The 15853-nt window shown below is 35.7% G+C and overlaps 1 protein-coding gene across 6 annotated transcripts in view; it reads right to left on the reverse strand.

Annotated features, from left to right (window-relative positions):
• Positions 1-15853, reverse strand: part of STXBP5 (syntaxin binding protein 5) — a 117439-nt gene that overhangs the window by 80322 nt on the left and 21264 nt on the right. For all 6 annotated transcript variants that reach the window (XM_075036033.1, XM_075036028.1, XM_075036027.1 and 3 more), the window contains exons 3-4: positions 5240-5321; positions 4273-4373 (exon numbers count right to left, since the gene is read on the reverse strand). In XM_075036033.1, coding sequence (XP_074892134.1) covers positions 4273-4373; positions 5240-5321 — 183 coding nt within the window. The remainder of the gene's footprint in view (positions 1-4272; positions 4374-5239; positions 5322-15853) is intronic.

The raw sequence follows: 15853 nt of genomic DNA on the forward strand, positions 1-15853 counted from the left end.
GACATCCATCTCACAACATGCTTTCAATAAGAAGTGTTAACTATGCTTATTTCAGAGATAATCTAGCCTAACATTAACATTTGCTATTAAGTCAAAACACATTTGACATGAGGCTTGCATTACATGTGAGCACACAACAATTTTATTATGTGTAGGATATTTATACAGGTATGTAGATGACAGAGAAACTACATTGTGATTCACTGAAGGAGTATTAGAGAAGTACAAAACCTAGGATACTAAATACGTTCACACATCGAATTGTGCGTTCTGCAAAGAGGTACTACACTTTTAACTTGCATGACAAGTCATGCAAGCAACCCCTCCCATGTAAACATCATGCATTTTTTCCTGGTCCCTAAACACTGCTTCCCATGGTCAAGGAACAGTGGCCAAGCTTAGTAGGACATTGGTTTAATATCTTCTAACTTTTATTTGGTAACTAGAACATGAAGCAGCTGCAAAACCCACACAAATGCAACAGGAACAAAAGGCTAGAAAACTTGCAAAACAAGGTAGTTTTGCACTGTGCTTCTGACATCCATCATTAATTTCAAATAACAGATTTGTTATACGTGAAAAACTTCATCAATCGCCAGTTCGGAAGACTTGCTTCAAATTACTAACCATCACTGATACAAAAGGCAGTCAAGAGCTATCAATCTCTTAAATGGCCAGTTTCTTATCTACAGATCCTTATTTAAAGATTAACAGAAAGCAGCATCTTTAAAGACTCTTGGCCACTACTTTTAAAGAAAAGTTTTGCTCAAATTTCAGAAGCTGCAAGTTACCCAATGAAGATGCTTTCCACAGCTCAGAACAAAGTCTGTAATGGGCATAGAATTATTTTAAAAGAAAAAGCAACTCTTTCTCACCACTCTATTCTTAAAATTCATGACTAGAAAAGCAAGAATTCACAACACTTTCCAGTCATATACTAGAGACTGCATTCTGAATTAATTTACAGGTAATTTAATACTCCAATTTTCAGGTTAGTATACAAAATACTTAAACACATGACACAAGCATTTATACACAAGCTATGTCTAGTTTTTATTCCTTATTTGACAGATGTTCAAAACAGGCCTGAAAACAAGCTAGCCAAACTAGATTACCAATAGGAGAAACAAATATGAAATCTAGAAATTGTGTTGTTAACTATTGGGCAGTAATTCTTCCATATGGCTAAAAGCAGGGAATTTGCCAGAGCTGGTAAAAGGCTGTGCCAGGAGAATACAGAATTCATTAACAAGTTATAGCCTTATTTATTTTTTCAATTTTTTTTTTTTTTTAACATAGTTCAAGAATAGTTTAAGACCAGAATGTCCTTTAATCTGGGTAGCTAACTGCTACAGTTCTCTGTGCTACAACCAACCTTCTAGTTCACATTTAACCCTTACATGTTAAACTCTGATTTGGAAACAAAACTTGAATACAAATTGGCCTGTGACATGTTGAGCTCAACTCGTATCAAAGAGGACACAAATACCACTTTTCCGCAGTGTCAACACACTTCCAGGTAATCCCAATCAGGTATACAATTTTAAACCTTAGCATCTACAGAGTCCTAGAGCAAATAACGAATAACTGGAATAGTTGCTTCAGTCACATAGTAAGATTTGGCTTTGGTTCCCCTCCAAGGACTTTTTTTCCAGTTTAACTTATTTTTTACCCAAACCGATTTCCAAGATATTGAAGTTGCCTACGCAAGCTGGCAAATTAAACTATCATTAGAGAAAATATTGCTACAAGGCTTTGTTGTAGTATTTAATATTTAAATAATTCCTGTTTGAGAAGTTAGTTATCCTTATGCGCAACTCTTAATTGCACAACATAAATTATTTAAAAGGTTTTATTAATTACATATCTAACAACTTAGCACTTGTAAATTGAGAAGACCAAGTTTTATTCATGAACGCTTTTCTCAATAAACTTAGTAGTTAATGTACGTCATGCAAATGACCTAAGCAAAGCCCAATTACTTCAAATTCACATATCAAACCTATTAGTTATAATTCATTACTAAGAACTCTTCATGTTAAAGACACCTATTCAGAATTATTCAACAGTGAATTTGTGCAATTGTCTAAAGTTCAAAATCAAAATAATTCCCTAGCAATGAGATTACACTTTATTTTATAAAGCTTTATTTTATAAACTAGTCAAAAGAAAACAGAATATTTGAAAACAGTTATCAGTCATCCAGCATGACATTTTAATAAGTGGCTATGACAATGTATGGTTCTGGGATCTTAAGTGTTCTGGCTACTTCTGTATGCTATTATAATGGATACTTTAAGATTAAAATTATCAGAAGAACAAGCCCTTGTCTCAAACTGTACTTTCACCACTCTTGGTAACTATGGTGCTCTCATTACCTATTTCAGCACAGCACAGGTTTTCCTGGAAAAATCAGTACTCTGTCCAAATTTAATAACAAATACAACTGCTGAAGTGACATGAGTGACCTTGACTCCCTTCTACCTCCACCCCTCTTTCTGGTATGAGTACACACATTGAACTCCCTGTGACTGGTTTTGCTAGTGAGAACACCACATTTAGAAGAAAAGCATGGTTTAAAACTTCCACTCTTTTTAACCAAAGATATCCATATACCTAAGACTCTAAGCCAGCTTCCAACAGATTTGCATACAATCAGAATCACCACCTCAGATATCTATTTCAAAGCATTAGCTAGAAGCCAATGTCCAAATGTGGTTTCAGGCTGCAAATCTGAATTTTATATTGACACTTAAATAGGTGCTGAGGTAAAAGAAAAGTCATTTAAGAAAGAAGGGGGAGAAAATTTGGTTTGGATACACCACTGCATTCTATAGTTGGACAATCCTAGCTGAACTACAGGTTGCGAATTGCATTTCTTTCCATTTGACTTTTATGCTGCAAAAAGGAACGCCATCACTCCCTTGGGGCAGAGAATTCTGCACTGTCAGAGCTTTCTGTTTTCTGCATAACAGTTTAGAATCACAGAATGGTTTGTGACTGAAAGAGCCTTTAAAGACCATTTAATCCAATCCACCTGCTGTGGGCAGGGACATCTTTCACTACCTCAGGTGCTCAGAGCCTCATCCAACCTGACCTTGAACACTTCCAGGGATAGGGCATCCACAACTTCTCTGGGCAACCTGTTCCAGTGCCTCACCACCCTCATAGTGAAGAATTTCTTCCTTCTATCTAATCTAAACCTACCCTCTTTCAGTTTAAAACCACTACCCCTTGTCCTATCCTTACAGGCCCTGGTAAAAAGTTTATGCACAGCAATCATAGAAAAAACCTCAAAAGAAACTTAGAATCATGTAGTACTCTACCCCCCCAAAAAACTAGTAATCTGCATTTATGTTATTGCTGACAAATTTGTTTATAACCTGTTCTTTAAAACAACAAGGTTACTCCATAACACACCCAACAGTCTGTTTAGCACTTTGTATGACATTACATTAGAAGATTTTACATAAATACTTAACTTACCTCTTTCTATTGCTACCTGTTACTTAAAGCTTATTACTTCCTGCCCTATTCAGAGGTACAAGTCACAGATTATTCTGTGTTCTTATAGTATCCTTTGAGCTCCCCAAGCAGTCCATTTCTGAAGCACACTGCTCTAAAGTAGACATAGCATTCCAGTTGAGACTTCACCCATACTGGAAAAGAAGGGCTACTTCCTAAAGGGGAAGGATTACTTGTTATTTAACAAAAAGGACACTTTTTTGCAGAAATTTAGTCAACTGACTTTTAGATTAAGTTTCTAAAACTTCTCCTTAGCTTGCTTACAATGCTCTTACTTGAGTCTCAAAATTGTTAGTTAAAAATGCATATTTTTTTCTGCTTCTGATACATACAGGGGCTCTAACACTGCAGAATTATGATTTGTCATCAAGGGGAGAAAAACTTCCAATTAAAAAATTGAACTAGTTTTCCTGTTGTCTTGTTGGTGCACACACATACACTTTCTTCTATTCCAAAATTCCTTCGCAGACATACACTGAAGGTCTTCTATCCCTCCATGTTTTAAAGATGGGAAAATTGATGTTCAGCAATGCAATATGCAAAGTAATAGAAAAGTCATTTCAGTTTAGGTCACTAGTGTGTCTGCTCACAAGGACTTTGGGCCCTAACAGCCTGCAACTCAAATCCAACGTAAATCCAGTTTTAATCATTTAACAAGTTATGAGTTGGACTACATTAATAAATCTGATCTTACAATAGCACACAGTGTGATGGTAAGGGGCAAAGCAATAATAATCCAATCCCTACCGTTCTCGGTTAAATTTGAGTGAATGAAGTATAGCAGGCCTCTTCTGACGCAAGTTCCAGAGGTGTAAGGTATCATCAGCCAAGGCACTCACAAGAGCTCCCTATAAGAAAGAAAAAGTTTTAGTCAACTTATTTTCATAACCCTAGTAACAGCATATCGTCATTATAATGGCAATATATTATGTATTTGCTACCAGGATGAAAAAAAATATTTACAAGCATGTGCATCAACACCATAGCACAGATAAGTTCTAAGTAGTAGTAATCAGTTAAGTGGTGTCATTCAGCTTGCCCACATTTGGTTCAGTGCTATACTGAGGGGTAATGGGGAAGGAAGCAGCTTTTTCCAGTGTGGGCCTGTTAGTTCCCTCATGCCCACCTCTGTAGAGAAATTAAGCAATGAACTCAACTGCTAATATCTATGTGCTGACAAAACTAGTGAAGTCTGACTTCACCATTCCTCTGAGCTAGAAGTTCCTCTACAAATCTGGACCCAGCTAGCTCAAGAACAGCACTGCTGTCAGATCTCAGCTGCTACAGCCCTAGAAAAATAAACACCTGAAATTACTGAGGGATCAGATTAGAGATCATTCTTCCCCACTCACGTCTAAAACAGTAACTCCATCAAAATAAAATTAAGTACCTACTGAAACTGTTAGTACTATTGAAAACGTACTTTACTACTTCATGAGATAACTTAATGTTCAATGACATGAATAAATATTCCAAGGAAAAAAGTTCTTGCTTATAGCAAAGGAGTACTCTAGAGACAAAGATACATTCAGCAGTTAGTCAAGCATTTTCTAAAATTAAAAAAGTTAATTTATTTATAATTGTTATCACTGTGCACCATTCAGGCTAAGAGTCACTTGTGTTAGCTGATTTTGATGCTTGCTTAATGAGACATTGAAAAAAATACACTCTGTATCTTCTCTGAATTATGGAATACGTACATCCTTTTACTAACCTCGTTAATCAGGAACTGAAGCTGGATTACTGCAGCTCCACTGTCATGTTGACAGTAGCATTCAACTCCTGGCCGACCAAAGCTGGAATTGGTACCATTAAGGAATAATTGTTGTATGTAACAGGAAAAAAAACCCAACCACTAACCACCATAACCAGCATTGTCACTATAACTAATAACACATTCAAACAGGCTAACATCCTGCTTCTAGCTAGTGCATTCAACCATATAGATCTGATTGATCACCAAAAAAAGTCATTTATAAACACCACAAAGTAACACAAAGAAGTTAAAAGGTCCATCTTATTTTTCCGCCAAGGAATACAAAAATTGTGTGTAACTGCTTAACTTATAGTTATTTAAGGGATTCTTCATCAATGAGTACATAATGGAGAACGATGAAGCAGTTATTTTAGTAGTGTTAAATATCAGGACTAGTATAGAGGGAAGTTAATCTAAATAAGCATCATAATCAAATTATCACATTTTTCAAGTGCTAAAGGAGCTTTTTCTCCTTTTTAAACACTACTTAACAGATGAAAAGAGCTGAATAAGGCAAGGCATGTTAAAAAAAAAAATCTGCTGTGACACAGATAAAAAGATCAGTAGCCAAAATACAGAGGATTCAATGGGAAATTATGTATAAAGTAAATTTCCAGGATCTCTGTATCAAGACTTCCTGCTTTCACACCAACTATGAGATAACAAAAGCTTCTTCATTTTCCCCTTTCACACATAAATTAGTCCTATACTTCCATAATGAATATCAAAGAGAAGCAGAAGCAACACAGATTCTTTCAGTTCTCCATAGCTGATTCATTTATTAGTTGCAAAGATTCTTTATTTCAAACATGGTTTTCCCCTTTCTTCTGATACAAAATTAAGGAAATTCTCCAACCTCTATGAGACAGAGCAGAAATAACACAAGTCCAGATGAATTATGCAAAGCAGTCACTATTTCATCATTATAGTACGCCCAGGGTTTCTGGAATACATTTTGTCAAAGAGCTGAACACCTCTTGTTTTAAAGAGTCACCTTAGTTTTTGGAAGAAAGGAAATCATTCTGAGCATGTATGCAAAACAGGGAATACAGAGTACAATTTGTTCTCTCAGTATACACTAGAAATTAATAAAACAGTACAATTCTCACCCATTCTGTGAGTTTTCCATTTACTGAGAAATTGTTGATCAAAACCAAAGTGGACACAAATACTCTTAAAAAATATATGCATTCACATTAGAGACAGTTGAAAGGCTGAACAGACTTAATAGGTTGCATGAAAATCAGGACTCAAACACATCTCCTGCTCAGCCTCTAAGCTGGCAAGATAAAATGTAAGTAGAACTACAATGAGAACAAGTCTGCTTCAACACACTGCAATATTTTAACTTTTAAACTTCAATCACGTTCTTCTCCTAGACATCCATAGCATAACATCCAGCTAAGTGATGAGATATATACTAAACAGATGTTGATATATACTAAACAGATATATACTAAACAGATATTGAATAATCCAGCAAACTTAATACCAGCTTTCTTCCTCAAACAGAATTAGCAGTTTAATTTTGTTCTGGTATGGAAGGGCTTAAAGAGCCAGCTTGCCTCACCTGTTTTTTCCTTGTATTTTAAATTCTTATCAATATGTTTCCTGTACAAAGCCATCTGTATTCCACCGAGTTTATAGCTCTTAAAAAAAAAAAAAAAGACAGAGCTTACAACTTTGGGGGGGAGGGGGGGGTGTTTGTCCCCATAAATGATACCTTCCTACACAGATTCAGAATACTTTTAATGTAAAATCATTGCTTTTGCATTAACTATGGACTGACTACACAAATTGCCAGATTGGAAAAAATGTCCCCACAAGGAATACCAGACATTTCAGAGCAGACTTGCTTCAGCCTTGCTCATGCTTTTGCATTCACTTGAATTAATTATTTGCAGAAATAGACAAGAAGCAATTTCTGAAAGTGAAATTCAGATGTTTATAGAAACTGAATTTTAAAACTTGTTATTAATCTGCACTGACACAGACAGTTTTCCAACAAAAGATTTCTCCAGCCCCTCCCCTGAACAACAGCTTCCAACATAATTAAATGTAACCCTTGTTCATTCACCCACCCAGAGTTTATTTGGAATTGAGGCTTTACAGCTATCTTGCCTCAAAACAAGAGGAGTATGACCCAGAAAAACAAAAACCCATGGATTCCTTAAGTTACTCCACCCTTCAAATTCTATCCCTCAAATGTTTTCTTTAAGCACTTCTGATGCAAATATTTCTGGAAGCACTGTTACAACTAGTCAGTAAAAATTTCAATATTAAGAATACTTGAACATTTCTTTAAACAACAAAAAAAATCCTTTTGCATTTTCCAGGACACCTGAACCAGTTCTCTCTCCAGAAATCAGTAAATACGAAGCACTGGGAATAAGTTTACACAAGCTTTAAACATTCAGAGCAAGTTTCTTCTTTTTGACAAATTAGTGGAAGCCTCATGTACAGATCTGAAAATAGAGTTCAGTCTCCTATACAGTTATCAAAAAAATAAAAAAAACCCTTGCAACTAGTCCCATTTAGTTTCCTTACCCAAGGATGATGTCATCTTCGCTTTTTCACCTAGCAGCTAAAATTATTCTTCTCATTTCAAATTAATATCATCCTCCTAACTAGCATTAATCTTCTTTTCTAAAGAAATGCACAGCCTCCCAGTTTTGCAGGGTATGCCAAGTTGAAAAAGCATGTCACTTAAATACTGACTGTAGAAGGATAATAATACATGCCTGTTTCAGTACATGTTAAGTATTTCTCAACCACACAAAACAGGCAGAATCCCAGGGAATGCAGTTTGTTCAAGTCCTCTATACTTGCGTATGTGTGCTTAAGGCAAGAGAGCTCACTGCACTAAGCAGTGATCATCTACCACATAGTAGTCCCCAAAACAGGCAAATATTATAATGAATAATGACAAGATGGGCAAAGCATTTTAATTTTGTAGACAGGAAAAACTCTCTGCCAAAGACCTAGGGTAGCTCTAGAGGAAACAGTCTGCTCTGAGCTGTTTTCTAACTAAAGACCCATCCTTCTTCCTTCATTTCCAAGCATTTCTCTCTACTATTCCTGCTTCATCCCCTATTCCAAATATTAACAAATTGGATAAATTAATAGCTTCTCAGCTGTACCTTTGAATATTGCTTCTGCATTCCCCACAACCATTAGGAAATTAACCCTGTATAACACTGGTATCTCATTGTCTTCACTGCATGTTTTTTGAAAAAGCAAGTAAGAGACAAAAGCTATGGCTGAGAGAAGGAAGAGATAACATACTTATGTCCTAACAGCAGTGTTCATTTTCATAACTGCTAGAAGTGCAGGTCATACAAAAGGAAAGCACAGTATCACTCTGATTTAATACTGCATAATGACACTGATTTTACTTTGGTTTGTGAGAAAAGGCAACAGTTCCAAAAGATATTTTTCCAAACAAGCTTCAGACCTAAGCTTAGTCTTTTTTTCCAGGCAAAATTAAAGCATTTCAATTAGTGATATTTGAGTTCTCCTGCAAAATATTCTTTTTTAAAATTATTACTATTACTTATAGCTTATCTACATAGTGGCAACTCAGTACACATCTGCCCTTAGAAGTCATACTTTGAAAGAGAAAACTAATTCCAGAATATTTATGAAAGCCTCAGAAGAGCAGGTGTTTTGGGTTTTTTTTGTTGTTGTTTTTTTAATTCTTTAATTTAAGTTACTCTAAGTAGACCTAGGGAATATTGGGTTCTTCTTCACCTGTGGTTGACCCTTTTGACATAGGCAACAGTTGCAAAAACTGTAACTATCAATTAAATTCCTAGCATAAGTCAGTTACACATACAGAGACACATTTATAATATAAATTACTTTCCAAATTATCACCACATGGATATTCGCATCTTCAGGTCATTACACTGCTATAGAAAGTTTCAACAGTACAGCAGAAGATATGGACCATGTTCCTGTATCAGATTTGCCACTGTTACAATAGCTAGCGATTTTTAAGACACATCTGAAACTGTGGCAGCTTTTAAAATTCATTCCTAGATACTTCTTAATACTGTAGCTGTAACACCTCACAGTATTTAAATATTTGACAATTATGATGCAAAAAAAATACATCTCCGACTAGAAGAAAACACATACCACTGATCTGAATTACATACAAAACACTAAGGGCAGTAGATTTCTTACAGTATTCTTATGTATACCAGTCTGTAGCTTATAGCTCTCTAGGACTGCATACTATACCTGCATGTTTTACTATAGTCATTGCTATGCAGCAGTTTTCCACCTTATTTAATCAGACCCCAAATTATTTGTATAGGCAAAGCCACCACCTATTTTGCACACATTTCTGTATGCGCTTTGATTGTGGTCCCCAAGAATCATCACAACATAGAAAAAACACACAATGATGGTGAGACTTCCAAATAGTATTTTAAGTATATAAAGATTAAAAGTCTGTCTGGTATTACTCACCATTGCCAAGTTTGGATACAGTCCACAACAGATAAAAACCAAAGACTTAATTTACATCAAGTTACAGAGTACCACAACGTCCTAGTGATACGTCTAAGCAGGACTAAAGCAGTACAAGAACAGCTTCACACAACTTTCTTGTTTGTCAGTCTTAGCTGCGCCCAGACCTAATCAGTACTATTACTTGCACATACAAAAGCATGATCTCTCACAGAAACAAAGAACAATCTATCAAGACACACAGCTATTTAGCAAGAAAGAATTATTAAAAAAGTTGGAAAGTACTACAGTCAACACAGTCTACAAAACACTTTGACCTTTCACATCTTTGTATTACCAAACAAGATAGAATAAAAATCCACAAAATACTTTTGGGATAGTTTTAGACATTAGGTATGGTATCATATCACTATTTTTCAACAACTTTAGGATTCTAGAGTTTCCTGCTAAAGCTTTAGGTCTGCATAGCTTCTTGCTGTGTTTATATCACTCAGCTAAGCAGGTCTTTAGTCCTCCTTATGTCTCAGCACTTATGTTTGCAAAAGTATACAATAATATTTGTTGACACTTCAGATCCACTCTCCTATATGTAAATCACAGCACCAAGCAAAAACAAACTAGGGCTTTAAAACTGTGACTAAGTTCATCAGGTAGCAATACTATCAAATTACTGGTAACAATTCACTCTGGGAATTCCTGCCAGACTGTTGTCATGCACTCTCCTTCTACCAGCTAAGGAGAGTGAGAAGGCAAGAAAACTGACAGTAAGGAAACAGGATAAGGAAAAGGAAGACATCAGATTCGGACAGTCAGAAGACACCAGCTGCAACTTCCATGCAAATACAGCACTTGCAAATTAGCCAATACCTAGATACAGTTTGACCTCATTACTTGGACAGAAAAAAGTCAACATTACATATTATACATAAATCAAGTGTCCTTAGAGAGTAAAAAACTATAACTTCCAGGCAATTAAAAAAAAAACCAAAACCAACAAAACAAAATCAAACTACATTCAGCTTCATTGTTAGTCATAAGGATGAAAACAATGCAGGGTACAGAGATGAAGAGGCTAGGACGTCAGTCCTGCAAGGTTACCAAAAGGCACTTCCCCAAAGGTCTTCCCCTCTCTTTGAGGAGGCGGGGAAGACAGGAGGATAAATTGGAAGAGATCATTTACATGCCAAAATATTGGAAAATGCATTATTTTTCTCATTTTCTAGAAATCTTAACATTGTATAATGTTCCCAAATATTTTTGAGCACAATGGTATTGACTGTTCACCGTTTTATTTTTTTAAGTAATAGTGAGGGCTGAGAAGCTGCATTCACACAGTTTATATTTGTCCAAAAAAGTATATGAGAGGCATTATCATGAAATTATTTAATACCGTCTGAGTTCAGCGGTTTTTACATCTCCTGCCATGCATAAGAGTTCATGCTTTCCTGAGGAGGGGGTGAGCATATCATTCGTGCTTTTCCTGTCAGGTGGAAGAGGGCAACAACGGGTATGGTATTTAAACAGTTGATGTTAGATCTTATTACAAATATCATACTAGCTTAACAGTTTACAGCAAACTACTACTGCAACTTTAGAAATTCCAGTGAAGTGGTGACTACATAACTGCCTGGAAGCTGAATTTCTCAACTTCCAAACCAGCTACCAATAACATTAGTTCCTGCATAAATGCAGATCAACTTCCGTAAGTATTCGCTTTGTTTGTAAAACAATGCTCAGCTCCTTTAAACATCAGAAGCCAACTGATTCAATGTTAACTAAAAAAAAAATAATCTTAGACTGATAAGGTGAAAAAGGAGCTCTGTTTTGAAAAATACTGAAGTACACAGATCTCAGTTAAAGTTCATTAACTAGTTTCTGTATTGCAGCAATTTTAAAGCACAAACTTTTTCTTTCTTACATTAGTATGAGTTATATATTCTAAAATTAAACAACTATTGAACTAGTTTGCATAGAAACTGATAGGAAATGGATAGTGAGTATTTATTTATATCTGATCCATTTTCTAACTACAATAATAGCTAGGAGACAAAGTACATCTTAACCTTCAAAGTTGCTTACATAAATACGCACAAATACAGTATTTCCCAAACAGCTATGAAAAGTGCCAGCAAATTTTCTGTAAAGGCTGTATTTGGTAGAATTTTCTCATAGCTGCCAGAGAGGCAATCTTTCATTAGAACAAGATGTAATTAAGTAGTACAAATGCAAACAGGATTAAAAATCTGTGATTTAAAATCAAACAAGAAACAAAATTGTTTTTAATAAGTTTCTACATACACAATTCACAGATAGCAAAGCATGCTGTTAAATGAAGAGGTAAAAACATCAATTTAGACTAAACAACACAGTATTTTCAAAAAACTAACAAGGCTACAAGCTTTCCTTGATTTTACTCACTTTGTTTTCTGATCCAGGTTCTACTACTAAGAGGTTCTACTACTTAGTCTAAAAGCTGTATTTCAGCACTAACAATGTAAAAAAGGTGACTAATGTGGTACTTTTTTGGGTGGGATGGAAGGGAAGGAGAAGGGCAGAACACAAGGGGAAAGAGTAGGAAATTGCTACAAATACATTTGCATAATGGTTCCTCTGACTACACAGGATGCTGTGAAATGGGTGGTAACTGCTAACTCATTGAAGTTTTTCCTAAGACTATATACAGAAGAGTAAATCCAGGAAATAATTATATATTTTGAAATATTATCACCAAAGTTCAGAGGCAAAATCTTTGTATTGTTGCATGCTTCCAAGTCCTGCTCATCTGTCATCCATTTAAACCAGTCTAATTTTAATGTCAAATTTTAACATGTTATTACAGATATCCTACCTCATCCATCTTTTTGGTAGCACATATTGTATCATAATATTAATAATTAACCAGGCTTTTCCTCTTATGTTCATAGCTTCTTGGCCAAAACTAAAGGCAGGGCCATTCTATGCTCCCAGACCTGAGGAATACTTGAAGTAAGAATGACGTCTCCTTCCAGTGTCCAAATATTTTGTACAGACATTGCCAACAGCAGCATTAACAAATGTAATGTTCTGAATTAGATGTTAAGTGAATTTATATACCTCTTTAGTTTAACTTATGAGAGCATAAAGAACCATAGATATTATCTAATAAGAAGGAAAATTTAACATTTTCAAAGAACATAGCCAATCCTTACCCAATCAATTATTGTCCATCAACAGTGACTTCTGACTGCAAAGCAATTCTTTGCTAGGTCCAGAAGTCTCTCTCCATTCACACAGTATGACCTAAAATACTTCCCTTAACTCTTGCCTGCCAAACAAGTCCTTGTCACTTATTTTCAAGTCACTGACTACTGGATATTCATGACAGAAGACACTAACTAATCACTAGTCACTTCATCTCAAGTTTGTTCAAATACAAGCCCATTCCTCAATCCCCTCCCTACAAACTGAGTAGTAGCTAGTCTAGTCTGCTGAGTCCCAGTTTCACTTTTATCTCATTAACCCTTTACATCATTTGGGGGTTATATAGAATAAGACCATGGGTATTGTTACAACTTACATAAGCTACACTGTTTTTTCCCCTCCGATCCTCTGCTATCACTCAGTTAATAACTCTCCTTTTACAAAAATTGTTATTCTCACATCATCTTTCCTTTTGGCATGAACACCTTGCTTCTCGAATCAACTATTAATCCCTTTTAATTCTTCTCTTATCCCAAACAAGATTTTGCCCCATTCTTCATCTTTGCTATTCAATTTGTCACTCTTCATGTATTAACTTTTAGTCACTCACTTTGAGAAAGAAGGCATGAAAAGCAGATGACTAAAGCAGACTGAACTAAAAACATTATCAACAGAGTACTTGTAGATCTGGACGAGGAAAAGGTCTTAAAGACTACCTTAAGTTAAGTTTTAAGTTGGTCACACGTATGAACTTCTCCCTGAGGTTTTGCTGTGGTCTGTCTCTCAGTACTGATATTAGCTCCTCCCTTTGGACACAGTCCTGCAACACTTAACTTGTGGATGAGCCTTAAATCCACCCTTCTACTTTCCACACCATTTTGCCTCATACTAGTGATGGAAATAACTCCCTCTTCCAAACACCCTTTTGGAGAAAGTTTAGTTCATCACTAGGAGTTTTATCAAACAGTGATGCAGGAACAGCATGTTTTTTGCTTATGTAGCCTTTTGAAGTACTTACCAGCAAAGTTACTTGCTGAAGTGCTACGAGGGTCACAGATTTGAAGTACCAACACTTCCATTATACAGACAAAAAGTAGAACTTAGACCCCAAATCAAGGTGGTAGATACAAGTTTACCTCTCTGTCTATACCAACTTGACATGACAATCTGTTTCCAGACTCATAGTGGTAATGGTCACAAGCTGGAAGATCTTCCAGATACCCAAAGTGATGTTCACAACCAGTACTGCTGCTATTGCTTTTTAAATATTTCAGCTAACAGCATCTAAATCCTAGTTCACATATAATGCAATAAATGGGTCTCAGGAGATAGTTTCCCTGAAGTCTGCTCAAAGGCATAAGTAGAGAGACATCTTCAATCTTCTCCATTCAAAATGACACTGAAGATTTTTAAAATTAGCCTCAAACATATATGAACCACCAATAACTATGCTCTCACTGCTACTAAAAGTATTTTGCAATATAGTCTAAGAACAGTGTTTTCAACTTTATTTTAAGCCTCCTCAGGTTCCACTATAGCATAATTTCTAGTTTTGCAAATCACCAAACGAACTGACAAACCCACTATTTCACTATCAAAGTAGTTGTGACAATTTTATAGAAGGTTTGCTCAAAATTACCACCACAAATGAAAAACTAAGGTACAATTCAAGCAATGCAGTAGATGGCACTCTTCCACCAAAATAAAAGAGGAGAATATGTCATCAAGTAAACAAGGGGTACCTTGGAGCTGGAATTCTTATTTTTAATGTGCAAAACCAGTTCCTACTCATTAGAGTGTTTCTTGATTTTTTTTTGTGCTTTTCATAGAACTTGGAAAAATAATTTATTACATACCAAAATATGAAGAGGGATCACTGTTTTGTTGAAATACCTGGAATTTTACTTAGCTATTTTGTCTAGACATTTGTGATATTACACATAGTTGCTTTTCACACCACAAATATAGCTACATATCAGTGTTGCATGAAGTGGTACTTTTGTGGCTTGTGTTTACCCTCTATTAAAATGTTGACATTGTCCCTAGAAGTTGCTTATACAACCGTAATTCATATCTCCTCAAATGTATTATGTTTTTGAAAGTTTATGCACTCTTTCAACATCACTAGTAGGCATTTTGCATTATTTAGCTTAAATTTTATTTTAAAATAGTGTCAAAAAAATAAATGGTCATTAGAAAAACCTAAATTATCAGATAAAAAAATTGGCATTAAAACATGCAGTTCTTCAATATTATTAAAATGCAACACATAGCATTAAAAAAAACCCACTACCTATTCTATCTTAACTCTTTAAAATTGTTGCAGATGCCACCTTAGATGCAGTAGTTTGCTCTCAGTGTCCTTCAGGACTACAGATGGGTCCTTTCTTTGGCCCTAAGAAATGCACCACTTGACAGTGCTAAAGAGTTCCCATGAGCGTATAAACACAGACCTACTGTTTTGTGCAGGATGTGGATGTCCAACAAATAGCTTTTATTAGCACTGGGAAGGGAATAATTCAGACAGTGTTATGAGATTTCCAAGTACCCACAGCCCAGTTTAAGACTGCAAAAGCACAGAAAACAGATCATCAACAGCAAAGCACAGTCCAAGGTAGTTCTCCTATGCATCTTTCCTGCAGTTTTTCTAGTAGGCACTTTAAACTACTAGATAGAGGGACGATATTACCTTGCAAATCTAGCTTCAGCAAGATTTCTTTTTTTTGATACTTTAGAGAATCTGCTCATCTTTTAGCCTTGTGCACTTCCAGTTCCTGTCAGATTCCAAGTAATGTCTGGTACTTCAGGCAGTGCTTATCTGCCCTGCTATTACAAGAATGTTTGTTTTGCTTGTTTGTCCTCTGCTAGTAATTTCTGAGGCTGAAGAGCTATTTTGATCAACTTTGACAGGAGGGA

Source organism: Buteo buteo, chromosome 9 (genome assembly GCF_964188355.1).
Source record: "Buteo buteo chromosome 9, bButBut1.hap1.1, whole genome shotgun sequence".
Taxonomy (NCBI): Eukaryota; Metazoa; Chordata; class Aves; order Accipitriformes; family Accipitridae; genus Buteo; species Buteo buteo.